Raw genomic sequence first — 19,507 nt, 5'->3', positions numbered from 1 at the left:
AAATTAAAAAAACAAAAATAAAATTTAATAAAAAAAAACAAACAATGCCCTTTCGTCATCCATTCACAAATAACATTTTTGATCCGAAAATACCCACTCTCTTGATGTTAATACTTATCGGTGCTGCATCCATTACTCACTGCTCATTGCCAACATTTAATAATGCCAAGTTTCAATGTAATTCATCAGAACGTATATCATCATTTGATTATGGATCTCCGTACACCTATATCGATTATAAAGATAAATTAGAATTATTCTGTTCGAGTGCTATCATTCCCAAGACAATTATGTTTGATATCGGAAGAAATACATTAAGCTATGATTTGTTGTTTTCCTTTCCGACTTTGGGAGATGAAATTGATATTTGTCGATCGATGAGGATTTGGGAGGCAAGTAATGAGAAATATCAATGCAAGAATTTATTCAACCAAACAAGCTTTCAGTTTTACGTGTCAGATTTTGAAGAGAAATATTTGAAGGAAACTGGATTTGATACTTATCAATGGATTAATTATTGTTTCTATTGTGGAAGTGATAGGTATTTGAATAAGGTAAATGCAAAAACAGAAAATAGTTATTTCAGACAGGTTGGTTTTGTGATTGACAACTTTCCAAAATCAAAGTTTTTTTGTGGACTTGAAGAGTTGGGGATTCCAGTAGTAATGAAAAAGGAAAATGATAATTTTTTTCCATATGTATATGGATGCTATTGTTCAAAGAGTGATATGTTTTCATTGAGATGCCTTTCATCTAAAGTTGACATTTTTATCAATTACGGATTGATGGCTTTCAAATTGATCCTCACAGTTTCATTCAATTTGCTTGCATTGATCATCTTTCCCTATAGAGCAATAGAATTCTATAATAGAAATACTAAGGGAAAGAGTGTAGTATTACTACTGACAGGATCTGGATCTTTCATGTTATTTATTTCAGTAATGTTGGAAGTGTTCGATATTTATGGGGTTGCAAATATTTTCACTGCCTTTGCGATACTATTCACATTTATGGCACTAGTTGTCATGTCGAGAAACAAGTATGTCACTGTAGTGTATGCCATTACCCATACCAAGCCAAAGAATGGACTTAACATATTGATTGGTGCTGTCTTTGCTATACTTGTTATTGGATTAATGGGAATCAGTGCAGTGGATATAATAACAAATATGAAAGCTACAAGTTATTTCATGGTTTCTATATGTGCCCTCACTGTATTAGTAATGACATTTCAATTGATTTGGATGCATTTGGCTTTGAAAAAGGTTTCAGATATTAATATTTTCCAAACAGGTGTAAGTTTTTAAGAGATTTATGAATAATTGAAACAATTGGAATTTACAATAGACTGGAAAAATGATAGCATTATCAATTTTCATTACAATTATCCTTGATGTATCGTTCTTATTAACTATTGCAAGAAGTGTTCCAGCGAAAGAGGTTACAAATGCACTACTCACCACATTCTCAATAGCACTAGTCATGTTAATTTTGACTGGAATTTCGATTGTGGAAATTGATTTTTTGGAAATGTTCAACACTATTGGAGCTAGATTATTTAAACGAAAGAAGGATGAACATTCGGAAAAAGAAACATCAAATGATTCTGAAACATCAGCAACAACCAATCAAGAGAACGATTCCTTGTTAAATTCTGAAAAATCCCCAAACATGCAATATTCACATTAAGCCAATCAAAAAGGCATTTTGATTTTCACCAACTTCATCTTCTTGAATATCAAAGATCTATCCTAATCAAATTGAAAAAAATGAGCAAATTATTAAATAAGAGGAAAGTCAAGATGGAGGATTTAGGATATGACAAACTCATGAATAGAATATCAACAATAGTGACAGGAAGAAAAACATATGAACAATCAATTGATTTTGAAAATTGGGAATGGCCAAACAAGACAACCTTTGTTTTTACTCAACAAGAACATTTGAAAATGCCACCCAATCGCAATAATATTATAATTGTAAAGGAAAATGTCAAAACATTTATGCATAAATTGTTGAGTGAGAAGGCAAAGGGGGAAAATGATAATATTTGGCTGATGGGTGGAGCTCAATTGGTGAAAACTTTTGCTATTGAAAAATTAATAGATGAATGTATTATTACAAAAGTGGACGAAACTCTTGGTGAGGGTATTTATTTGGACATTCCTGAATTTGAAAATGATTTTAAACTTGTGGACGAATTGAAAATTGCAAATGTTGTTCACCAAACTTTTGAAAGAAAGTGATGAACATTCAAGCTAATCAATAATAAATGAAATGTGGATGATATGATAGGCCTAGTTTGAAATTTTCCTTATTTCTGACGAGCTCAATGTTTTTCTCTTCTGGGAATGTAATAATCAAATCCTTCTTTGTTACAATAAAGCTAGCCCTTGCAAAATTCTTTCCACTTTTCAAAATATAATCTCTATAAAAGTTAATGAGATCATCCTTGGTTATTGTTTTAAATTCCTCAGCTTTCAGTTGGTATCTATCAAATCTGTATTGCTTTCTGTATATTTCAATATCGTATCGAGAGGATCGTTGAGCCATTGTCTTTTCTTTTTCCAAGTTTTTGGAAATGATTGATTCAATAATTTCGGTAAACTTTTCATCTGTAATTTCCTCCAAATGGTTACCAAATTTTTCAAAGAATAAATCATTCTCATGGAAGATGTGATACAAATCATCTTTAACTGTTTGAACTACACAAGCAAAGAAGGAGGCATTGTGGATCATTTGTTGATAGCTGCTAACAATGTATCCAAATTGATTTTCTGTTCTCATATATTGGAAATATTTGCTACTTGATACTTGTGCAAAAAGCTCCAAAATGCAATCCATCCTCATACATCTCGGGCCAATATGGAAACAGGAAAGAATTGCACTATTTTCGTTCGTTTCATTTGGATTTGGAATTACTAAAGCAAGATCCTTATTCGGTGGATAAATAGCTACATTGGTAAGTAAATCCTGACAAGGGAGAGGCGTCATTGGTCTTTTGTTTCTTTCTTCAAATAAAATTCTAGTTATATTATCAGATAGTCTCATTGCCAAATCCTTTTTAAAGTTACCATGAATAAGACACTCAACTGTCATTGTCAAACTCCAAAATTTAACAAATCCTTTGAATTGCTCCAGTGTAATTTTTTCTAAAGCATTCGCAAACTCCTCATATGAATAATCAAATGCCCTCAAAGAGAAATTGATGTATTCTGAACTAGCAAATTGATATGGTTGTCTCTTAAACTTTTGGTTCTGATAATACCTAACATTATTTTCCTTGATGTAATCAAACATTTTTTCAGTAAAACATGTATCAACATTATCGAACATGTGCACAATTTCTCTTAACATTACATAAATGACATCTTCCAAATGATTACTGAAACCTGATGTTGAAATCGCTAAACCTCTCTTGTTCATTTCAATTTCAGTGGAAATTTTTGCAAGTTTGATCATGTATAACTCTTCATTCAATGAATATTGTACCATATCACAAAATAATTGAACCATTACAGCATTGGATGGATCTGAATAGCTTTGTGGTACGATAATGTTAGCAATAATGTCACCTCTTGGAGTTTTAAAGTAATCATCCTTCTTGAACCAAGTTCGAATAGTGTCAGCATCTACAATCTTTTCAGGATATACGGTAGATTCTTCCTCCACAAGTTCCAAATTATAAGGCACATATATATTCTGTGGTGGAAGGTGTAACTCTTTGGAGCAATTAATCTTACTCATCTTTAATAAATTCAGAAAATCAAAATCCAATCTATCTGTAGAGTACTTGATATCATACCATCTCTCTGTATGTTTCAATTCATCTTGTGCAAAGGACTTGCTACAAATGTAAATGTTCATATTTTCTGCATGTAATTGTCCTAACACATTTGAAATATCAACCTCATCCAACTCATAAATAAGATAGTTAGCAGATATGACTTCATGTGGAAGGTGAAGTTGAAGACTCGATGCCAAATTAGAGGCATGGGTGGAGGTAAACTGAGCATTCTCAAAGGCTAGCTTTTTCATTTGACTAAGTTCATCAAAAAAGTATTTTGGTATTCCATCCTTTTTCAACATGCTGATATATTCGAAAATATCCTCTATCATTGATTGCCATTTATCTTCTCCCTTTTTTGTCAACTCGACTTTAACAATTAGGAAATAAAAAGATGTGTTTGGATCACTAACACCTCCATAACTGTAATAGTATGACTCTACACTTTGAGCCAGTCCTTCAGCTCGAAATTTAGAATAAAGAGATCCTTTACCTTCATGACCTAGCAAGTTGTTGAGCATAGTTATCGAGCTTTGTTTGTAGTACATATTTCTTCCCATCTCCTCAACAGGATATGAAATATTGATGGGGAACATGATGGTGAGAACAGGACTGTCAGATATTGGAATATATTTGTATAATCTGGCCAGATTTTCATTGTTAAATGGCTCAACTGAACTTGGATAATACTTGTATGTTTGCATATTATTGTTTCGTATTTCAGAAAATGAATTTCTTGCCCATTGTTCTAATATTTCAAATGGATAATTTCCAATAATTGATAATTTCATTTGATTACTAGAATAGTATTTTTCAAAAAATTCAATCATGTGCTCTCTCGAGTTTAAATTTTTCATTTCAGGTTCGGTTTTCAATGAAATTGTATTTCCAGTTCCAAATTTTCTAAATGGATGCAGTGGATTTGACGAATTTTTCATCAATTGATAGAGTCTTCTTTCTTCCAATTGTAAATTCTTTTTAAATTCACTATTAATTGCCTCGACTTCTCTATTGATTTGATGTTCAGAAAATGTTGGAGAAATGAAAAATTGAGCAAATCTATCCAAAGCTTCTTCCAAATAATCATTCGATATTGTAAAATAATAGGTTGTCTTTTCAGCGGAGGTCGATGCATTGGTTGCTCCTCCACGTTTCTTCAGAAAATCCTTATATTCACCCTCGATTGGATACTTTTTACTCGAAATAAAGGTCATGTGCTCAACAAAGTGGGCCATACCTGGAAAATCACTCGGATCACTCATATGACCAACTATTACATTCCACCACCATCACCATCATCATCACTCCAAAACATGTTATTAAATTTCTAATTACCTTTTACATTCATAGCTGCGGAGGCAATTAAAGCCTCAGGATCATGACACAAAATTATTTCCAATTCATTAGCCAATTTTATAATTTTATAATCTCTCCTATCGGTTGAGGGTTTAATGATCGGCAAGTAATCGCCTTCATTAGCAGCAGGAAAAGAATCCTCTCCAAGTTGACTCATTTTTTTTAAAATATTTTTGTATTTAATATTATTAAATATGTTATAAGTGCTTTACAATAAAATATCTTGTTTCTGAATTGAGTTAAAATAAACAAGTTCAAGGTTATAAATCGTTCAATTGCTTTTCACTTTTTTCCCATATCAATTTACATTGTTCAACATCGTCAACAAGTTTATGATATTTTGCAATAGAACAATTATCAAAATAATTTCCATTATTAGACAAAATAATTGGATCTTCACTTGTGGCCAAGTAGCAACTAGTGAATGCTCCATAAACAGAAGGAATGGTCATGAAATTCAATGAGAATTTCAGTAAGCTAGACCAATCTCTATAAAAATCGCTTGAAATTGGACCAGGATGACAACTGAAAGAAAGAATTTCCTTATCAGTGTACATTCTGGAAAGATGTTTGGCAAACATTACATTCAGGAGTTTCACATACATGTATTGATATAGTTGAGAATTGAAATTATCTCCATGTTCATTTACCATTCTCTTTTCCCATTCCAAATCCGAAAGAGAATCAGATTTCTTATTGATCTGATTCATTGCATAGAGGTGTAGCCCACTACTAACATTGATAATTCTACCTGGCTTATTAGTAATCTTGGAAGAATTAATAATGAATGGTAGTAACTCTCTTGTCAAGTAGAAATGAGCCAAATGACTTGTTTGATAAGTGACACTGAATCCTTGCTTTGTAATTCCAATCAAATTATCCTTGGAAAATCCATTCCAAGTTCCAGCATTATTCACCAATACATCCAATCTATCAAATGCATTTCCAAACTCTTTCAACATTCATTATTAAACAACTCTTATCATTTAGAGAAACTTACCTTTACATGCATTCGAAACACTGTCAAAATCAGCCAAATCCATCTCTAAAATTGTAATCTGAGGTTTCATTGCAGAATTTCTGGAAGGAAATTCAATCTTTTCAAAATCATTCTTCACTGCCTCTGCCTTCTTCACATTCCTACAAGCTAACACAATGTTAAATCCACTCGAGTACATTAATTTGGCAGTTTCTAAACCAATTCCCGAAGATGAACCAGTTACTAGACAAACTTTGGTGAATGAAGGATCAAAGGGAGGAGTTGGTGTTTTTCTGATGAGATTGTAGAACCAATTCATTGCTTTTATTTTTTTTTTGATTGTGAAATGTGAAATTGATTATAAATTGTTGATTTTTCTGGTTTCTAAATGGGAATTAAAAGACTATTTAGGAAAATGGGCCTCCATAATTCCTAACATGGCCACCTAGGTGTAACTAAAGACAATAGTCGGAATTTATTCTATTCCAATTAACAAATTGCTCTATTTCATAAACATTTAATTATTTAATTTTGTAAAATATTCTTCAATCTATAAATATTAATTTATTAAAATATTCAGATAACCCTTTAAGGAAATACTATTTTCTCGTTATAAACAATACACAATTTAAAAACAAATCCTTTTTAAAAACAATTCAAAAAATACAAAACTTGATCAAATCAATTAAAAAAAAATGTTTTCATCTCTCGAGCTTGGCGGGAAATTTTCATCCTATTACAACCAACTCTTCAAGGCTTCCATTGGTGATGGTCAATGGAAAAAAGCGACCTTTGTATATTAATGTATTAGTAGTATTAATAATTGTTGTAATATTATTTGTGGGGCTGGAAATTCCGAATAGGGTTGAATGTGCTAAAGCAAAGAGTAATAATAGGCATCAAGAAGTGGAATTTGATGAATTAAAAGAAAATTCGGATTCAGTTGTGAATGCTTTTATTGTTGCTCATTCTCATTGTGATTTGGGATGGTTGGAGACTGTAAACTTTTATTCGAAATATAATGTAACTGTGATCATTGATAATGTGATCAAGTATTTGAATGCTGATCCACAAAAACGATTTATTTGGTCAGAATCTGGTTTCCTTGAAATGTGGTGGAATAATAGTACACAGACCCAGAGAGATGCATTCAAAAAATTAGTTCATAACAAACAAATAGAAATAGTGAATGGAGGATATGTTATGACAGATGAAGCCCTTCCTACTTATTCTGCAATAATAGATCAAATGACTCAAGGTCATCAATTTGTACAAAAAGTAATTGGAGCAGATATTCAAGTTGGTTGGCAAATTGATCCATTTGGAGCTTCTCGTACCTTTGCTTATTTATTATCTAAAATGGGATTCAAATATCATGTTGTTGATAGAATTGATGAAAGATTGAAACATAAATATAGGGAAATTCCTGGAAGTGGAACATATGCTATTGAAAAGCATTTCGAATGGGAATGGTGTCCTTCACATTCAGATCCAAATTCATGCATTTTCACACATGTTTTAGAACATCATTACAGTGCACCAGAAATTTGTTTCAATGACGGAACGTGTACAGGTTTTGATTTTGAATCTGACCCTGCAAGCAATCCTCCAATAACTAATGAAAATATTGATGCAAGAGCTTCCTTACTTGTTGATTACATGAGAAACGTTTCCAAGACCTACAGAACCAACAACGTGTTGATACCATTTGGAAACGATTTCAGATTCCAAAAGGCAAATCTCATGTTTGACAATATGGATTTACTTATTTCTTACATTAACAAGAATTTCCAAAGATTTGGTGTTAATATGAGATATTCTACTCTCTCAGAATATTTTGAACAAGTCCATAACAAAACCAATCCAAATGTATTCCCTGTAAAAACATATAACAGTGATTCCTATAGCGACTACTTCCCATATCCAACTTGTTGGGGAGTCGATGAGGATCAATTTGGTGATTGTATTGCCTATTGGAGTGGATATTTCGTGTCTGAACCTCAATTTAAACAATTAGTTAGAGAAAGCGAAAGACTTTTAAGAAATTGTGAAATGATCTTTACAGCTTGTCAAAGTGAACTTTATAAGGTTGAGACAAGTCTCAATAGAAATATTGAAAAAGATCTCAATCAAGCTGAAGAAGCATTGCAATATATGAGAAATTCTGTGGCTTTAGCACTGCATCATGATGCCATAACAGGTACTGAAAAGAGATTTGTTCTTAAAAACTATACGGATATTATTCAAAATGCAACTGTTGCCCTAAAGAATAAGACTTCTTTGATTTTCGAATATGTAGCAACTAGAGGTGTTACAAAAGATTTGCTAAATGTTTCTCTCGACCAATCCCTGTTACTAGATGAAAAGAAACCAATCTATGCTCTCACCCTATTCAACTCTCTTGGATGGACAACCCAAGAATATATCAAAATTCCAGTCAAGGCCAACTCTATTTCTGTTTATTATTACTCACGAGAAACTGGAGATGTAACACAAATAGATTCTGATGTAGTTAAGGAAATTGATGGAACCACCTATCTTTACTTTAAAGCTTCTGTAGTTCCTGTCGGATTCTCAACCTATTTCATAATTCAACAAGACTTTAAAGCAACAACAATTGAAAAGAAGCAAACACAATATGAAAATGTTGTGAATATGGAAAATGGTTACATCAAGGCAACATTTGAGTTGACAAATGGAAAACTTCCATACGTCCTCAAATCTATTACTAACAAATATACTGGAACAACCACTACAATTTCACAAAAGATTGCCCAATACGTCTCTTATGGAGATGGTGCCTATATTTTGAGAACAACAGGTTATGCACAAGATTTAGTGTTCGAAACTGAATATCTTGATTGTATTATTTCCAATGGAAAAGTTGTTCAATCATTGAGCCAGAGATATACAAACAATGTCACTCAAACTTTTGTGATTTACAATGAATATAACATTCCAGAAAATGGCTTTGTATTAGACATGTCTACAAGTGCTCAAACAGGAGATAATAAGGAAATGATCACCGAGTTCAGTTTAGGAGATGTACAAACAACTCTTTACACAGACAGCAATGGGTATGAAATGATTGAACGTCCGTATGCACCATCAAGATTTAATGATAGCTACTTCTTTAACAAAATTGCTGGTAACTACTATCCAATAGTGGAATCATCATTCATCAGATCAAATGATATCCAATTAACGTTATTCACCAGACAAGCAGCAGGAGTTGCAAGTCTTAGAAATGGATCAATTGAATTCATGTTGAACAGAAACACTTTAACTGATGACGATCGTGGTTTAGGTGAAAATCTTAATGTAACGCAAACAGTTACTATTCCATTAAGAATTCTTTTAGCTCCACCATCTGACTCGAGTAATTATAGACCAACCATTTCAAAATTATTCAATGCCCCTGCTTTGAGAATGTTTTCTAACTCTATTTCATTGTACGCCTCACTTGCCACTGATAGCGACATTAAAGAGGCTGTCCTTACCTATGTTGGAAAATTCAATTCTGAATCGAGATTCCTCAATGAGTTGCCATCAAACATTCACCTTCTTTCACTTCAAACCAGAAATAATGTTACTACACCTAACCAAAGATTTACTGCTCTCAGACTTCAACATATTTATGAAGCCCAAGAAAGTTTAATTCATTCAAAACCAGTCACATTATATCCACAGGCAATATTCTCTGATTACTTTATTAGTAATATTGTGGAAATGACAATGTCGCTAAATTATGCTACGAAAAATCTAAACTTTACCAAGATCATTCTTAAACCAGGCGAAATTAGAACATTCAGTCTCGATTTATGGAATTCTGAACAAGGAGATGATTGGTTTAGCATAAGTTCTTTCCTGTTTGGAGCAGCAGCTGTTATTCCAGTTTTCTTAATTGTTATTGTTTTGATAAGTGTAACATTAAGTTGTCAGAAGAATCGTGAGATTTCAGATTCTAATCATCATAATGTCATTAATGAATCAACTAGATTCTTTGAAAGAGATGAGTAAATATTTATTCATCATCCTTATCAAGATAATCCTCTTTGAGATGTCCTGATATTACCGAATTATTCTTGATTGTTTGTGTTGAAATTGTTTCCTTACTATGTACAATAATTTTTTTCATAATTACTTCTTGTGCCACCTCATTTACAATAAAATAGTGATTTTCGTTAATATTAGTCTTGAATACAGATATGTCCGCAATTTCCTCTGTTTTCTTAACCTTGGAAGTGTACAAGAAAGGTCCTACACAACCAATATTTTCATAATGATATAAAGTCAATAAATTATGCATTAGGTTTCTGCTATTGATTTCTGACACCATAATACCTTGACCATGGCAGATGGCAATAACATTATCGTTCAATAATTCAACAGCTCTAACAAAGCCCTCCCTTGAGTTGCTTGAACTGGATAATATATCAGAAGAACTACTAGTCAACGATTCAGTAGAGAGTAATAAGTTTGTCGGGAATGATTCACCACTTGCTGGCGATCCCAAAGTATTACTTCCAGGATCAAATAATGGATAAGTCTTGAATTTTGGTTCAACAATAGTAGTGTACAAGTCTGATTCTGAATATACGATTGATGCAGAAGAAATATTAGAATCATTCATATCCTGTTTTTCCATTTGTTCTGCAATTCTCTTTCTCCTCAATTCAGATCCAATCAAATCATAAATAATTGATTTACATCCTCTATACTCCATTTCATATGGAACAGGTATTTCTAAAATTTGTGATAATTGCTGAATGACAAGTACTAAATATCCAAGCATGGCTGATAAATTCTGTGAAGAAGGCCAAGTGTCTTTAAACGATCCAACTTCATTCAATGCCTTTTGTGTATAATAATCAAAAGAATCAAATTTTGCAATTGCTTCAATAAAATCAAATCCTTCCGAAATTACAGAAATTGGCAATTTAAAATCTCTTTGCAAGAAATACAACTCCTTACTACTTGGATCGCATTGAATATGTAATACTAATTTGTTTGTACTTTTAGCTTGAGTGATGATTTTCCCAGAATTTGTAGAAATCGGAAATGATTGAAAAAGACTGAAACAACTTGTTCTTCTCATCTTTTCAAACTTTTCCGAATTAAATCCTTTCAAACTCTGATATTGAGTTTCCATACTCCCTCTATTCTCCTGAATAATATTTCTCAGAGAATTTCTAGCCTGTTCAAATTCTTCCTTTCTTTTCGTTTGATCATCAAACATTTTCTTACATAATTGTTCTTGATTTGTATTTTCATGTTGTATTTGCTTAATATACTCCTTCAGGAGCCTATTCTTCTCCTTCTGATTTCTTACATTCCTCTGAAGAACCGTTAATTGTTGTTGATCGTTTAAAATCTCCTTTTCAAGCCTTTCCTTCAATTCGTTACGTTTTTTCAGTAATTTTGCATATAATTCCGATTTGCCCCTGATGGCTTCCAGCGTGCAAGCTGCACAAACGAATTGTTGTCTCTTGATGCTTCCCTCACAGATGGAACATTGCATTTTTTTTTTAAAGTTGGAATTAAAATTAGAAAATTGTAAATTCAATTCAGCTAAACGTGATTTTATTTACAATGAAACAATTTATTTATTACATGAATTCATGACAGAGATGTTCAGGATTGTTTGGAGATTTAGGAGATGGAAGTGCTGTCAAAATGGATCAAGTGAAAAATGTCAAAAATCAATTTCTAAAAAAATATGAATCCACAAGACCCACAGATTTTATACTCTGCCATCACATCACTCATTAAATTTGGATCATTTAAAGAAGCACTCGATTTGACTGTTTTTTTGACATTTTCACCTGATGGATTTTCTTTTCCAATTTACAAAATATTTAAACAATTATTCGGAAAGGAAGGATGTAAAAATTACAAAGCCATATTTGAGACACTTTCCGATTGTAATGGAGAGAATTATTCTCATCGAACAATTCTTTTGGCCATGTTTGAATTGGAAGGAAGTTGTGGACACACCAAAGATATTCAAAACGCAATGGAAATATTGGAGAGCATGAATGATTTCTCAAGTGCACTCTCAATTCTGGGTTATATCTATTATAAAGGATTGAAAGATTCAGATAAATCCATCAACATTGATTTGGAAAAGGCAAGAGAATATTTCGAACAAGCTGCCTACAAGGGAAATTCATTTGGATTTTGGTTTTTAAGTGAAATTTATGGAAATATGATGAAGGGAATGAATGAAAATTCATCATCTACACAATTACCAGTTGAGAATCCAAAGGAAAAGTATGAATGGACTCTCTCCAAAGCATTGGAAAAGAAGAATCCATTTGCTCTCTACGATCAAGCAATATCATTGAAAGATAGCAAAACACTTGATCAATTGAGTAAATTGTTTGGACTCTCCAACAAGACGAGACATCAACAGGTGAACCTCTTGGATTACCTCTGTTAACGCAGATTCTTTAAGGTTCATCAACCTCCTCACTTGGATTCTAATCCCTCCTGTAATAACATCCAAATAAGTCATAAAATCCTTCCATAACCTTATCCACCGGTCTACCTTTTTGATTTTTGCATCCATTAAGGAAGAGGAATATTCATAATGAATGTTGAATTTTGACCTTCAAGTATTGTTCGATTGTTGTGTAGTGAGATTGTTTGTGGTCCTTTCATCTTGACAACACTATTTATTATTCACTAGCTGAGAGGAAGTATGAATATTTAATTCGCATACATAATAGTGAAGTGTTGTTATCATTTCAATTTTACTGTATAATTCCAAAAACGAAGCATGCCAATTTTGTGTATTGCAAATACTCAATTCAGCTAGAATGTCATGACTCAACCAGTCACCCCGAGTACATTCTCTCTATCATATGCATGTTTACCTTGAGTATTTTCATAATCTACAATCCCATCAACAACAACAACAAGTCGATGGTGATGATGACAATTGTTTTCTTTCTCCATTTCAATGTTCTTCTTTTCACTATCCAGAAAAAATATCAACACCCATCAAATTCTCCTCTCGGCCACCACCAAACAAGTCGAAGACGAAGACATCAAGAAAACAAACGGAATTTTAGAAATTCTTTGTGGAAGACGACGGTCTTATCGGCTCTTGAGGCTATCGTAATAGTAATATATTACATCAACAACAATATTGTGTGCTGATTTTGAAAAAGTGGAAATTTAATCAGCTGCAACACATACTTGATTTTTATCAACACTAGTATTATTCTAAATTAATAAGATCTTTTGGTGCAGTAATTGTACCAATTTTGTTGTTTGGAAAGTTTTTGGATCTATCTCTTACCACTGTCTAGTATCGACAAGAGAGAATTTTAGTTTTAAAAACATCAAATTTAGACTTTTTGTGTTAGATGAAGTTATCATCATCAAACTCCAAAACAAAGAACAAATCCACCTCTAGTTTAACATCTCCTTCCTCCTCCATAATCAATACACAACCCTCCGTATCAACCCAACAACCATCCTCAAATTATCATATTTTAGAGGAGATGAGCAGCACAAACAATAATAATAATAATAACAATTCTATGATACCCAATCCTCTAGGTACGGGTGAAGATCCCATGTTAATGATGCAAATGTTACAACAATATATGCAAATGAATAATAATGGAAGTAATAATAATCAAGGAAGCAGTACCACAACAAATCAAAATAATGGTGCTCCTCCAGTTGATCCAATGATGATGATGAAAATGTTACAAATGTTTTCTGGAGGTATGCAACAACCTCATGTCTCGAATATGCTTCTTACTCCTCCTCCACCTTCTTCTTCTAATAATTCTCATCCAACATCATCATCGATAGCAACAGCAGCTGCTAATACTTCTAATCGATCAAGTAACAGATCCTCTTCTCCAACAAGATCACCATCTCCACCCCCAAGACCTAGCAGTCCGACTGTTATCCAACAAGAAGATGATATGTCGAATGTTCCTTCAGACATTTTAGCTCAAAAGTATAACTTGGTGGAGAAGAAGAAGAGAAAGATGAGATGTGGAAAAAAGAGAGGACCACAAGAAGAGTTTATATTTCACTTGAAGCTGGAGCAAGATAAGAAAAAGAAGAGAAGGAGCGCACAAGCTGCCCAAGCTGCAACTGCTAATGCCTCTGCTATGACAACTTCAAGTACAGTTGCTGCTTCTTCATCAACACAACAAGTAACAACTAGTAGTATACCTGCCTCAAGCTCATCATCCTCTATAATAGCAACTGGGAATAGTAATAATGCCAATAATACTACCACTACAAAGGATGTAAAGCAAACTAATAGCAGCAGTGCCTCATCTATTCCTAACTCTTCATCAAAAACATCAACAGCAACCCCACCAACATCGTATCCTCCACCACCTCCATCTTCATTACAAAAGAAAACATCATCTTCAAACTCTATAGGTGGCACAGAGTTAAAGACAAAACAACGAAAAACAACAAAGAAACTCCAAGAAGCTGCATCAGGAAGATCTTCAAAAGCATCATCTAGTGAAGATATTTCCGAACCAGCAAGTACAAACAATATCAACACATCAAAAGAAAATCATCCAATTTTACCTCCTACCACACAACCATCCTCTCTTCCTTTACCAATGTCAACATCTAATCCTTCTCTATCTTCAATACCTATTCCAATGTCAACTAATTTTATTAACAATATTCCTACTGATATTACTAGTTTATTAATGCCAAAATTAACACCTTCAACAGATAATTTTCTTGGTACTGACGAAATGGAAACATGGCAAGATATTCCTCAGTTTACTAATACTATTCAACACTCTGAATTTTCTACTCCATATCCTTTACCTACTCTTCAACAAAAACCAAAAGGTTGTTACTATGGTGATAAATCAAAAGGTAAAAAAGTACAAAAGGTACCAATCAGTCAATCTAGTTCTAGATTACAAATTATTAATAATAGAAAAAAGACATCTATTATTGGATCTATTATTGATATTTTAAGTGATGACACCTCTATTACAAATCATACAATACCAAGTATGGTGACTTTATTAGATGGTTTTGTTGTTAAAGTCAACGAGGCTATGAAAGATATGCTTGGATTTGATTCTGTCAATGATATCGAGTTTAGATCAAATTTACAAAATTATTTACATCCACAAGATATCATAAAACATGATATTCTCCTGTTACAAATGCTAAGTACAAACTCGGATTCATGCAAACATAGTATCAAATTTGTTAATAGAAATGGAAAATGTGCACCTCTTTCGACAGAGTTTTGTTGCATAAGAAATGAAATGGGACTTCCTCAATGGATTGTAATCAGATTATCCAATCCAAATATGAAATCAACCAATATTGAAGAGAATCACACTGACATTGTACTACCTTCTCAGCTTAATCATACAGTTTCAGATTATGACATGAGTCACATTTCAAGAGAATCCCTTATTAATGATAGTCCGCAAACTTTCCAAGACATGTTCCTTAAGATTCTGGAGAGACTCTTTGGTTCGAAACAACCAACATGTTTTTACGATAAGCAAGGATATATTTTATGGAATAATGAAAGATTTGATGCATTGTTTAACAATCATAGAAAGAATTTCTTTGGTAGAAGAGTGTATGATATTCCAGAAATGAAAGGAACCATTATGGAGATTTTGTCAAATTCAGTGCTTATGGATTTCCCTGACAAGTTGGAGGCGCAAATGTCACCTGATGAACATTCTATGAATTCTTCTCAAATTTATGACTCGAGACTGAAAATGAATTGTTATGGACAGAAAGTTACAGAGAATAATGGCACTGTTTTTGGTTATGTATGGATGTTTAGCGTAATTCGAGAAGAAAGTACAGAGATTTCTCAAACCCCTATCGACAATAATTATAACGTAAACCAAGAAGACATGTTCGAGGATAATGGAGATTTTTTCCAATAAACGTGTTGTAAAATAACACTTCTTAATCCATAAATAATTCAAGTAATAAGTAATTTAATATAAGTTACAAAAAATTGATTCAAAGGTGTTATGAAATGATTTATCTGTCAAAACCTGAACCACCATCGAAACCAATGAAGCCTCCCAAAAGGAAGAGAGGGAAATAATTCTTCTTATTGATCTAAGATAATTTTGAATAAGAATACGAGAAATTAGAAAGATACTAACCTTTGAACAGAAATTCCAAGCACTTGTCAATCTACCATCTATACAAGAGCCAGCCATGAAAAAGTTATCAGCACCCGATCTTAATAATGAAACAAATTAGTAATTATGAAAACCACATAACTTACCCGTCAAATCCATGTCTAAAAAGATCGATCAAAATTGTCATCTTTGCTTCCTCTGGACCTCCAAATGTAGTATTGATATATTCTTTCAAGTTTTGATCCTTAATCATATAGTTATCAATTTCTGTAATTGTTTGAATGATTGGCTAATTCAAAAGTTTGTAAATAATAAGTGAAAATACATACATTCAAAATTCTTGAAATTTGAGTATACTTGTCAATAAACATTAAACTGTTAGGAACAGCATCATCACCCAAGTGAATAACTGAACTTCCTACCCAAGAAGAGGTGCTATTCTGTGTTTGAGATAACAACTTTTCCATTGCTCTTCTAACATTTGGACAGTATTGAACTCTGTTGAGACCTTGACCAGTATTTCTTAAGGAATAGGTATGTGTAGATGAGAACAAATCTCTTTCAGCTAAGAACCACAATTCAAACATATCTCTTCCAACATTTTTCCACAATGTAAGAGTTTGATAGACGAAATCAAATTGAATGGCATGATTGTGAGATAAACGAGCACCTTCATGGCCTGCCATAATAGCCAATGAGTGACCATCTTCATAATCATCACGCTTGAAATTATTCAGCAAGAAGGAGAGGATGGTTTCAACTGGATATACGGCTTGTCTAAGATATGCACTACTATCACCAATTGAGTAAAGACATTTTTCAATATCTTCTTCTTCCATTTCACATGACTCAGAGTAAACTTTACAAATTCTCTTGGCTGCCTTTTCCTTCATTTTAATTTCTTCTTCAACTTGCATTCTTGTCTTTCCATTTGCAAAAATTTCATTTGTGGCAGTGTCAATATCTTTATCCTCAAGAATTTCAAGAGCATCATGTTGTTCCAAGAACCAATGAACAGTCTTGACAGGTCTATCAAGTTTAAATCCTAACATTTCTTGAACTTCAGGTTGTTGACTGTCTTGAATAATATAACAGAGTTTACCATAGGTTCCTCTCATCTTTTCAGGATTCATAATCTTGTAACGTCTTCCAATTTCAAATCTATTCACAAAGTTGACTTGTCACATTACAAATATTGAACACTTACACATCTTGGAAAAATTCTTCATTATCTTGAAAGTTCTTATTGGCGATCAATTCTTGACCTTTTTGATAATCAGCAGCAACCATCAAACCACACAAAATTGCACAAATTTCCTCACATTGTTCTTTAATTCTCTTCAACTTTCCAAATGTTCTAATAGTATCAATTTTATCAGTATATTCACTAACAGTCAAAGTAGCTTCCAACAATCTCAATTTCTTTCTCTCCTCAAATGTCAAACGAATTGGAATATATTTGGCTCTTTCTAATACTGACTTTCCACTTGTCAATGAATCAAATTCTATTGAAGACATTTGTTTCTTCTCTCCAAAAGAAAAATAATAATATTCATCATCATCGGAATAATATTTATCGGAATATTTTTGGTTCGGATCAACGTTATCGTGATGACAAGGAAATATTTTAAAAATTAATGATGATCAAAAAAATTCCCTCCACTTTTTACTCACATTTTTTTTTACGAATTTTTCTAAATACAAAGATGCTGAACAGATTACAATGGAATTTTTCAAATTGAGCATTGAAAGATTCAATTTCGTTATCTAAATAAAACATTTTCCTACCAGTTGAAAAGGGTCAATAGTTTTTTAGATAATATCTTTTACAACAATTCGGTCAAAATGAAAAATGTCAAATGTATTTCTCTCCTCTTCACTTTACAATTGGTTCAATATCTTAAATGGCTCGACTCTAAATTGAATACTTAATTAAATCCCTGAATCCTCGTAGTCCTTCCGAAAGCAGCTGTTAAAAACATGCAATCTGAATATCGGAGTTGCAAAAAAAACACAAAAAAAATGTCCTCTTCACAACCAAGCAATTCATCTGTATCCTCTTCTTCTCCATCTTCAACATGGAAAGGATGGTTCAATCAAAAGTTTTGTGAGGGTCTTGTTTTGCTGGACATTGTTTGGTATCAAGTGATGCACATTCCGTGGTTTTTGAGGAATGAACTCAATTTAATTTCCCATATTGATGAATATCATGATCATGATGAAAAGAAAAATCGATTGAAATATTGGCTATTGAAAGGTTTTGGACAAGTGGTGAGAAAATTAAAGAGATTTCTCTATGGAAAGGATCATGAGAAGAATTTCTATTTGAATTATGGAATTAGATATGCCAATCAGAGAAGGAGACAAACTGTGCATGAGTATATTCCATTTAAACCAGATCAAAGTAATAGAGTTTATATATTCTTGCATGGTGGAACGTGGCATAGTGGATCTGCTGATTTGTATCATCGATTTGCTAGTTTCGTATCTGGACAAAAGAATCATGCATGTTATAATTTGAATTATAGTTTATTTCCACAAGTTCATTTGGAGGAAATGATTGAGGATGTAGATAGGGGTGTTAATTATGTTATTGAACGTGTGAATGAAAAAATGGATAATCCAGAAATTATTCTTGTTGGACACAGTGCTGGAGCTCATTTATTTTCACTCATTTCACTTAATAAGATTTACAATAATTTCAATTTTGAAAAGACGAATTGGAAACTTGAACAAGTTAAAAAATTAGTTCTCCTTTGTGGAGTTTATGATATGGCCACTCACTACGAATACGAAAAGACAAGAAAGGTTCATGATATTTCACCAATGTGGAAGATTTGTAAAGGCACTCATAGATTCCCTCTCTTTTCACCAACCTTAATCATTCGTTCGAATAATGTGGCCAATCCAGAATCTGTCAGTAAATGGCCATCCACTTCAATTGCTCATGGAAAAAAGGATGTAACATGTCCATGGATTCAATCTCAAGTTTTCCATCAGGAATTATCTGCACTGTGTCCAAACTCTGTCATTCAACTTCATCCATTGGAGCAATTCTTCCACGGTGATTTGATAACAAACTTTATGGGAATTGAAAGAGATTTCGATAAGAGAGATCAAATTTGGAAAATTATCAATTCTTCCCTTCAATAATGAATATCAGAAACTTTCTGGACTTTCGAATTTGGAAATCATGAACATATTTCACAAATGAACCCTCAATAAACCAACACATTTACCTTCCTCTATTAC

At 32.7% G+C, this 19,507-nt stretch overlaps 7 protein-coding genes across 7 annotated transcripts; 4 read left to right on the top strand and 3 right to left on the bottom strand.

Moving 5' to 3' along the window:
* Nucleotides 1-44: 44 nt before the first annotated feature.
* On the top strand, nucleotides 45-1,689 carry NAEGRDRAFT_71216 (uncharacterized protein; the record flags this gene model as incomplete). The annotated part of the gene is made up of 2 exons (XM_002673639.1): nucleotides 45-1,295; nucleotides 1,348-1,689. 2 exons carry the CDS (start codon nucleotides 45-47, stop codon nucleotides 1,687-1,689), a joined length of 1,593 nt encoding a protein of 530 aa, XP_002673685.1.
* A 439-nt stretch (nucleotides 1,690-2,128) lies between these two features.
* NAEGRDRAFT_80868 (peptidase) lies at nucleotides 2,129-5,049 on the bottom strand (the record flags this gene model as incomplete). Its single annotated transcript, XM_002673566.1, has 1 exon — nucleotides 2,129-5,049. The coding sequence occupies one exon, from the start codon at nucleotides 5,047-5,049 to the stop codon at nucleotides 2,263-2,265; it is 2,787 nt and encodes a 928-aa protein (XP_002673612.1). The 3' UTR covers nucleotides 2,129-2,262.
* A 354-nt stretch (nucleotides 5,050-5,403) lies between these two features.
* NAEGRDRAFT_71214 (uncharacterized protein) lies at nucleotides 5,404-6,441 on the bottom strand (the record flags this gene model as incomplete). Its single annotated transcript, XM_002673565.1, has 2 exons — nucleotides 5,404-6,095; nucleotides 6,144-6,441. The coding sequence occupies 2 exons, from the start codon at nucleotides 6,439-6,441 to the stop codon at nucleotides 5,404-5,406; spliced, it is 990 nt and encodes a 329-aa protein (XP_002673611.1).
* A 449-nt stretch (nucleotides 6,442-6,890) lies between these two features.
* On the top strand, nucleotides 6,891-11,636 carry NAEGRDRAFT_58934 (uncharacterized protein; the record flags this gene model as incomplete). Its single annotated transcript, XM_002673638.1, has 1 exon — nucleotides 6,891-11,636. One exon carries the CDS (start codon nucleotides 6,891-6,893, stop codon nucleotides 10,140-10,142), a length of 3,252 nt encoding a protein of 1,083 aa, XP_002673684.1. The 3' UTR covers nucleotides 10,143-11,636.
* Nucleotides 11,637-11,841: 205 nt separating this feature from the next.
* Nucleotides 11,842-12,564, top strand: NAEGRDRAFT_71212 (uncharacterized protein; the record flags this gene model as incomplete). Its single annotated transcript, XM_002673637.1, has 1 exon — nucleotides 11,842-12,564. One exon carries the CDS (start codon nucleotides 11,842-11,844, stop codon nucleotides 12,562-12,564), a length of 723 nt encoding a protein of 240 aa, XP_002673683.1.
* Nucleotides 12,565-15,270: 2,706 nt separating this feature from the next.
* Nucleotides 15,271-17,776, bottom strand: NAEGRDRAFT_80865 (uncharacterized protein). The gene is made up of 5 exons (XM_002673564.1): nucleotides 17,463-17,776; nucleotides 16,585-17,416; nucleotides 16,402-16,544; nucleotides 16,277-16,355; nucleotides 15,271-16,229 (listed from the first exon to the last, which is right to left on the bottom strand). Exons 1-5 carry the CDS (start codon nucleotides 17,771-17,773, stop codon nucleotides 16,149-16,151), a joined length of 1,446 nt encoding a protein of 481 aa, XP_002673610.1. The 5' UTR covers nucleotides 17,774-17,776; the 3' UTR covers nucleotides 15,271-16,148.
* Nucleotides 17,777-18,277: 501 nt separating this feature from the next.
* On the top strand, nucleotides 18,278-19,408 carry NAEGRDRAFT_71209 (uncharacterized protein; the record flags this gene model as incomplete). The annotated part of the gene is made up of 1 exon (XM_002673636.1): nucleotides 18,278-19,408. The coding sequence occupies one exon, from the start codon at nucleotides 18,278-18,280 to the stop codon at nucleotides 19,406-19,408; it is 1,131 nt and encodes a 376-aa protein (XP_002673682.1).
* Nucleotides 19,409-19,507: the final 99 nt, after the last annotated feature.

Source organism: Naegleria gruberi (genome assembly GCF_000004985.1).
Source record: "Naegleria gruberi genomic scaffold NAEGRscaffold_45, whole genome shotgun sequence".
NCBI lineage: Eukaryota > Heterolobosea > Eutetramitea > Acrasida > Naegleriidae > Naegleria > Naegleria gruberi.
The sequence above is the reverse complement of the archived record's forward strand: the minus strand, read 5'-3'. Positions and strand labels throughout refer to the sequence as shown.